Genomic DNA, 8771 nt, shown 5'->3' with positions numbered 1-8771 from the left:
AGGAGTTTACTAGAAGAGTCTTGCAAGATAATTCGTTTAGTTTGAAAATGAAGGGTGCACACCACAGGTAAATGATCGGATGTTAATGATAAAGATCCTTCTTTAAGAATCTCATAATGACGTACAGTGGCATCATTATTAAAAAGAATGTAATCTAACATGGTTTGAGTTGGTAAAAAAGTGAACAATTCGCCCTGAATAGGAAAATCGATTAGGGGAATTGAAAAATTACATTGATCTACAAGTTTGCAAAAAATAGATGATTTTGCATCATTTGTCTGCAATTCACGAAGTAAACTTGCGTTGAAATCACCAGCAAAATTTCTGTTTACTTCAGGTGGTATAAATAACTACATGACTTCTAACAAGTCTCAACAGGAAATGGATAAACTTTAAAGTTTACTTTCGGTTTGAGCGGTATTGCTTTGAACACTGCCATGTAAGTTACAAGAATTTTAAAATGACTTATTTTATCAAACATTTGTTGCAACTTATCTATATGTTGATTATGTTATTTAATGTTATCTACATAATTTCCTTAATTAATATCCTCATTAATTCCTCCTGAAATGTGTGTTGAATCACTCTTTACAGATTGAAGTCAAAAAAGTCATTACTTCGTGAAAGGAATTCGCTTAACTCCCTGAATATAGCAAGTCAGACTATAAACTAAAAACTAATGATATTATATATAAACCATTGTGGATAATATGTGTAAAAGAATTACCAAAATGGTCCATCCATCACTTTTTTATTTTTATGTTAGTTTCTGTTATCAAAATTCCTGTTAAATTGATTAAGTATCAATTGTTTTACAAGAACATTACATGGATGCAACAAAAAACCAGGTAATGTAGGGAATATTTTAACAATCTGCCAATGTGAATGTGAGGGGAGCTTTTAACAAAACACCTGTACTTAAGTGTTGTCATGGACATCGATCATCAAGAATGTATACATTATGTCTCGTCTTTTATTTTCACCTTACTTCAATAAACAAATAAATCTTCATAACATTCATACTAAGCTCTACCGATACTGTTGAAAATTTAAAGAAACTACAGAAAGTTCTTTCGTTAACTTTACAAGAACCCCAAGGGCATTGAACCACTCTTCTCATAAATTGTACAACCTATCACTTCCATTTTAGGCTAAGTATTCTGTATATCGAAATCCCAAAAGACCTACCTTTTAGATAAAACACTCTGAGAACCCAAAATGATTCTAAGCCAATTAGAACCTTAGAGTAGGTCATGTTGATCTATTTTTCAGTTGACCTTCTCCTAGGTCTGATGATTTTAAGCATATTAATACCTAAAATATTTAATTATAGCCATGCAATTTTAAAAGTAGATAACAGTGACCTACTTTTCAATTGACTTTCTCCAAAACACAAAGAGGCATCAACTGACATAAGTTGATTATTTTGAGCCAATGCATAATTATGAGTGCCTGAAATATTTTATTTGACAAAGTTTGATAATCATAGGCCCTAAATATTTAAAGTTTGTCTCTAAAACATTTTTGAATTGAATGCCTGCAAAGTTCAAAAAGTAGGTTACTGTGACTTATTTTTAAATAAATATGATTTACGGCCAAAAGATAACCTACTTACAAGATTAAATGCTTCTAAACCTCTCAGTATTTGAAACAATGACCAGTCTCGTTTAAAGTCATCATTTCTTGAGTCCTATGATCGATACAATGACCTTGTCAGCAAATATAATTTATCATTGTCATTGAGTCAAATGCTGACTAACATTTTTCATGCTTATTGTTAGGTCCATTATTTATACACTGAATTGACGACGGACTTTTTGCGTTATTTCCCGATCATGACAAGGAGCACACGGCGGAATTGAGAGGTTGGGAGGGGATGCTCATTCCTCCATGTCAACTGATCCCACTTCATAAAGTCATAGTCATAGTCCTTAGAGTAAGCAAAATATCAAAGTTGTAACAAAACATAACTTTTGGCCAACTTTGAAGTGACCTTGAGACTAAACCCTTTCCTATAGGATAATGCCTTGAACAGTTTTAAATCTATTACATATACTCATCCATTGTTTCTTGAGAAGACATTTTTTAACAACCAGTACTTTTGTGTTTATTACCCTAATTATCTCCACTTGTTAAAAGGTCATACTCCTTCTTAAAATATGAACGAGTGTCCTTGGACCAAGAACATCTGTGACAATATTAACAAAAGCTGGCCAGGAGGTTTTTGAGATATGGCATATATTCAAAATGTTTACGCACGCCGCCCAGTTGACCATATCATTAGCTCTTTGAACTTTTGGCTCAAGATACATGTAGCTAATAATACAATTTGGTGCTTTATTCGGTGCAAATATTTATATTTTGATGTAATGTTTTGTTCTTTTTTTTCCTTATATGATTTTTAACACGTGATAATATTGTTTTTTAAGGACGGAACAAGAATCAGTAAGTAAGAAATGTGCCGTACTTTCAATTATGATAGAGCCAGTTCTTTCCTCTTTGGCATTTTCGTTTAAACATGACTGGAGGAAGGTACTCACATATCGACTTCAAAAAAATAAAGAAATGTTACCCACTGCACTGCTGCTAAACCCTGATAAAACATTCAACTCCTTTGGTTTCGAAGCACAGGAAGAATACTCGACTTTGGACGAAGAAAGTACAGATCATTACTACTTCCCCGATTTTGTGAAACATTTAATTGAAGTAAGACTTTTTAACACAACAATGATCTTATAAGCTTATTGTAAATTGTAGACAATGTATTTAAAATGTTTAAAGTTAGATCAAATTGATAAATCCCACAAACATGAAGAATGGCAATTTTCTAAATTGACTAGTTTAATAGAGAGAACAACACCACGTTATTTTCATCTCCTCAAAGTTGTACAGGTAGCTTTATTTACAGACTAGAAAAAAGAATTTGTTTTAATATTTCAGTTTCATGAATGCGGCAGCCATAGTCCTTCAATCAAAGACGTCCGTGGGAAAAAAGTAAACGCAAAGCAACTTTTATCTCATTCTATAAGGTATTTTGTGGATCAATTCATGTCAAAAGTTAACGACTTGTCCTTAGGTTTTTGGAGCATTGATATGGATGTTGTGCTTGTACTACCGTGCCAGTGTAGCTCTGGATTAAAAGATTTCTTTAAGGATGCTGCTATAGAGGTAAAAGAAGTCTGCAATTATTATTCCAAACTTTGTTACAGTTCCTATCTAAAGTATGAAAACTTGTATTATTTAGATTGTTTTTCTTCAAAATATATTTACATGGCTGGTCCAGACGAACGTAGAAATGAGTGAAAATGTTTATATTTTGCTATTGTTATATTCTGTGATACTGATTGATCTTCCCGGATATCAAGAATTTGTATCTATTGGTACTGATGAAGAAAAGTACATGATGAAATAAAACAAGATCCTTAGGCTTTTTACTTAATTGTTTGCTTTATGTGGTTGTAGATAATTCTGACCGGGAAGCGGTTATTAAAAAAACGTTTACTGATCTAACCCATTTTCTACAGTATAAATTGGATACTACCTATTATTATTTTTTTCATAAATTTAGTGAAAGATAAAAAGACGATTACTCTATTAAGTAATTTTTATCGACTCAAATGGCGCGTTACAACTAGCATCAATTCAGAAATAATTAAATGGAATATCCCCCTCATCAATATAACCTTTTTTACATGATACTTTCAACTGCAGGCAGGTTTGGCAAAAGATCAAATCTCTTTGGTGGCAGGTCCTGTTGCGGCAGCATTGTTTTATGAGCACTCAACACAAGATGAGATACAATATACATTAGTTACAAATGGGGGCTTTTCAATTTCTACACTAGTTGAAAAGAGCATTTATCTTTCGGTGCATATAGGAGGTAAGATATTTAGCTCACCTGTGCCGAAGGCTCAAGTGAGCTTTTCTGGTCACATTTTGTCCGTCGTCCGTCCGTACGTCTGTTAACTTTTCACATTTTTGACTTCTTCTTAAGAACCACTGGGCCAATTTTAACCAAACTTAATACAAAGCATCCTTAGGTAAAGGGGAGTTAAAATTTTAAAAATTAAGGGTCAGGACCCCTCACAAGGGGAGATAATCAAGAAAAGACAAAAATAGGGTGGGGTCATTAAAAAAAAATCTTCTTCTCAAGAACACTGTGCCAACATAGCTGAAACTTAAGTGGAAGCATCCTGGGGTATTGTAAATTCTAAATTGTTCCAATCATGACCCCCGGGGTTGGTCGGGGCCACAATAGGGAATCAAAGTTTTACATTGAAATATATAGGAAAAAAATTTAAAAATCTTCTTCTCAAGAACCACTGGACCAGAAAAGCTGAAACTTTTTTGGAAGCATCCTCAGATATTGTAGATTCTAAATTGTTTATATCATGACCCCAGGGGTTAGAGCGGGGTCACAATAGGGAATCAAACTTTTATATAGAAGTGTATTGGAAAACACTTTAAAAATCTTCTTCTCAAGAACCACTGGGCCAGAAAGGCTGAAACTTATGTGAAAGCATCCTGGGCTAGTGTAGATTCTAAATTGTTCAAATTATGACCCCCAGGGGTTGTGTGGGGCCACAATAGGGAATCAAAGTTTTACATAAAAATATATAGGATAAAACTTTTTAAAATCTTCTTCTCAAGAACCACTCGGTCAGAAAAGCTGAAACGTATGTGGAAGCATTCTGGGGTAGTGTAGATTTTTAAATTGTTACAATAGTGACCCCGAAGGGGGGGGGGGGGGTGGCCGAGGCTACAGTAGGTATTACAAGGGGAAATCGAGTAAAGAACGGCATCACCAATGTCATTCAGGTGAGCGATGTGGCCCATGGGCCTCTGGTTATCATATAAGTATATATGGATATAAATTTAATGAAAGCATTCAATGAATTTCAACTAATTGAAATTTAACGTAAAAACTAAATACATTCGTCTTAAAATATCTTGAAAATGAAAATGTATACCATGCAAGTGGAGAATCGTAAATGCATGGAGTTGAAATGTATTTTCTGTCAAGTCAGGTTTTGGGTCTTCGATATTTTTCTACTAACAGGTTAAAATTGGGTCATTTTTAAAAACATATGATCTCAACGCATTTAATGATTTTCTTCATTTTCATCACTATTGAAAGAAAACAAGAGATAACAGCCTAACTAATGGTGTCAATGTCCAACTCAATGCTTGATCGGACGACCTGACAACAACATACTACATGTAAAACTTTCGAAGTATATTCCAATCAGCAAATGAATATGATACAGTTTGTGATAGACACAATGAAAGAAAGGCGGTACAGAGAGACAATCAGGCCAAGACCAATGTTTTTGATATATTTCACAGATGACAAATAAATTTAACAGTTTATAATTAAGCAAGACTCCTTAGTATAATTCAGAGATAGTGTAACAATTAATATAAATCAGCACTTCTATGATGCTGCATCAATATATTCTAGCTTTATTAAAAACATAATTTTGGTAATGAATGGTATTGGTTGATTTCCCACTAACTGTAGGAAAAATAGATTTGTTTAAAAATGTTTTGAATTATTATTCAATAATCCACATCCTTAAGGTTTGACATACGTCATCACTGGCTAATTATGTACATATACTTCCCATCATTCTTTCAGAGGAAAACACTACAATATGTGCTCACCTGAAGTACGCTAGGGGAATTGATCCCGTACTAAAGACAACAGATTGCCCCAAGGGTATGGCTTCAATTGTATGCAAAGTAAGTTCTGTCTTGAAAAATATTTTTGGTGATGATGTCATCGAAGAATTTAAAAAAGATTACCCTATGGAGTTTACTTCTTTCGTTGATAATATCCTGCTACGTCCCACAAAACGAGAAAGACTTACCCACGTCCCAAGCGACCTCATCTCATTAGTAGAAGAATTACATGGGAAAAAGTTCTCAGACATACTGGAGAGCAGGCATGAAGAAGGAAAATTTGTCTCCTTTTCGTGTGGAAAAATGAGTATATTGCCAGTGGTAAAAGATCAATTATTTCTGCCAACGATCGAACGAATTGTCGAGGAGATTGAAATTTTCATAGAAAAAGAAAGTCTACTCAATATTGAGGGCATATTTTTTTCAGGAAAACTTGCAAATTGTAAGCCTTTACAAGAACTTCTTAAAACGAAACAAAAATTGAAGACAATCATTTTTAGAGATCCTTCTATGATTATCTTAAAGGGAGCCGTGTTTTATGGACATTTAAATAAAACAAAAAACATTGTCGCCTCATACACTTATGGGATTCAGTTTTGGGAAGATTTTGATTCAACTAAACATCCTGAGGAAAAGAAATTTGCCATAGGCGGAAAAGAATATTGTGGAGAGGTTTTCCATGTATTTGTCGAAAAGGGAGACTTGCTTCCTCAAGAACAATTCATACAACACCGAATTCGAGCTTTGAATCCCAAGGAGGAAATGTTCCGATGCTTTATTTTTAAATCTCAGAAGAGGTCCCCTCGGTTTGTGGACGACCCCTCTTGTTTCAAATTAGGATTGATCGAGGTACCATTTTCAAAAATTCCAACAGATTGCTATGAAGAAACTGAAATCACAATGAGATTTGATTTCTCGGGTCTCTCGGTGGAAGCTTATCATATTTACAAGAGTCATTCATTTAAAGTGTCACTGTATGACACTGACTGCATTGCCTGCTGAAATTTGCCTAATCGAGATCACAGACTTGATCGATACTAAAATTTCACGTTTTCAAATCAGCAACTACTATATATTCATAACTCTGATTGATTGTTTGTGTGAATATTGTGTTATGTCCCATTTTTCACACATCATATACCCGTGAAGAAATGACATTGTGTCTTTAAATTAAGAATAATGCCAGATATTTGTGACCATTACCTACAATAGACAAAATTGCTTATGTACTATCGAAGAAAATTAATGTTTTTTTTTCAAAACTTGTTTATGGTGTATTTGATAAAAAGTCATGTTTATTGCTGAAATTTAACATGAGGCATTTCTTGTCTTGATTAATACTGCAATGTTTACTGAAGCGTAACCATTTTATAGAAAAAAAACTGAACAAAAAAAAATGTACCCATACTTTTTTGGGAGGAATAAATATCAATTTTTCTCTTTGTGTTTTTGATTGTAATATTTGTAAATTTTCTAAGACGAGATAAATTATTGACGAAGAAGTTGCTAAACAAGAATATCAACAGTCTCGTTTAAAGTCGTCATTCCATAAATTCTTAGGTCGATACAATGACTTTATCAGCAAATACAATTTATCATTCAGTCAAATGCAAATTGACGTTTTTCATACTAATTGCTAGACCATTATGTACACACTGAATTGTAGACGGATTTTTTCCGTTATTTCCCGATCATGACAAGGAGCACATGGCAGGTGTGACCGGTCGGCAGGGGAAGCTCACTCCTTCATGGCACCTGATCCCATCTCTGATGTTTTGGAGGTTCCTATTTGCTCTTTTCCAATCTTGCATTGTTGACTTTTGAGGCTGAACTCTTTTCGTTAACTCTATATATTTCATTGTATTAATTAAACGCTTAAATAAAAAGTTACACCATATGCGGTGTTTTACCCTAGAAGAGCGTGCTAAAGCTGTCAGTACGGTGTCTGTAGGGGATGAAATTTGTGAAAGTTTGAAACGATTTAAAGATTTATTATTCTTCTTGTGTTGATTAAATTGTTGCAAATAGATAAATAAAAATGTTTCCTGGAGATATCCATGGCATAAAGTAAAAACTCCACACCACAATTTCAAGATTGTTAATGTATTGAGATAACAAACAATATTCAAGCTGAAAAGTCCTTTAAAAATTAAACAATAAAAATCGGGAGCAGAGCAAAAATAATTACAGGTGATATAAGGTGCCATTGAGGAGTAAGCATCCTTTGCCGACCAGTCACATCTGCCGTGCCCCCCCCCCCCCAATAATAATATCAGTGTTAAGATATACAACTACTTTTTTTAGCTGCAACGATCTTTCATAACAATTAGCTCATCAAAGGACACATCTCTTCCCCAGCTTGCCTTCGCTGGACTACAAAACAAACATCATTTTAACCATCTCCCTCCCTTTACTTTAACACTGAACGTCTGGAAAGTCTATTGTCTTCATAAACCTTGTACAAATTATTATAAGATACTTCAAAGGAATTCCAAAGCTAAACGTTAAACAGTCGTTCGTTGCTCGAGTAAGACTTAGTCAACCATTTTTCGTTACAAGTCACCTACATATAAAGGCCTGTGATTAAAACACATCTCACATACTTTTAGAGTAATTACCAATTAGGATCATTTGCGTTACATTTAGTAAAGTAACATTAATTCAATTAAAACAATTAATGTTACTTTACTAAATGTAACGCAAATGATCCTAATTGGTAAATACTTTAAAAGTATGTGAGATGTTTTTTAATCACAGGCCTTTAGATAGCTTACAAAAAAAAAAAAAGCATTTGCAAGAGTTATCTCGCTTTGAACGGTGGAAGATTATCTGTATTATAAGCTTGCTCCTGTATTAGGATAAAATAGGATAAAATTTGATAGTATACTGTAAAAGACAGCTTTTTCCTAATGAAATGGAACTGGTTAATTTACTTGTCGATCATTTGCAATTCAATTAAAGGAGATGGGTGAACATAGTGTACAGAAAACCTATTTATAGCTTCAGATATATATAAAAACCATGTTCAGTTTGTGAATTTAGTATTAAAAATAAAAGTCCCATTAATAAAATTTATGAAATTGTGATAA

At 33.6% G+C, this 8771-nt stretch overlaps 1 protein-coding gene across 1 annotated transcript; it reads left to right on the top strand.

Annotated features, from left to right (window-relative positions):
• The first annotated feature begins 376 nt into the window (after positions 1-376).
• Positions 377-7025, top strand: LOC134263361 (heat shock 70 kDa protein 12A-like). The gene is made up of 5 exons (XM_062745694.1): positions 377-439; positions 2430-2706; positions 2941-3168; positions 3712-3880; positions 5639-7025. Coding segments are annotated over exons 1-5 (1722 nt in total). The 5' UTR covers positions 377-437; the 3' UTR covers positions 6685-7025.
• The last annotated feature ends 1746 nt before the right edge of the window (positions 7026-8771 follow it).

Source organism: Saccostrea cucullata, unplaced genomic scaffold, assembly GCF_032062105.1.
Source record: "Saccostrea cucullata isolate Sc308-1 unplaced genomic scaffold, CSIRO_AGI_Scuc_v1 ctg11243, whole genome shotgun sequence".
Classification (NCBI taxonomy): Eukaryota; Metazoa; Mollusca; class Bivalvia; order Ostreida; family Ostreidae; genus Saccostrea; species Saccostrea cuccullata.
This window is presented reverse-complemented; position numbering and strand designations above follow the sequence as displayed.

Coding starts and splice junctions, on each gene's coding strand:
- LOC134263361 (XM_062745694.1), top strand. Junction 2,707..2,940: donor TTGTGAAACATTTAATTGAA/GTAAGACTTTTT, acceptor TTAATATTTCAG/TTTCATGAATGCGGCAGCCA. Junction 3,881..5,638: donor TCTTTCGGTGCATATAGGAG/GTAAGATATTTA, acceptor TCATTCTTTCAG/AGGAAAACACTACAATATGT.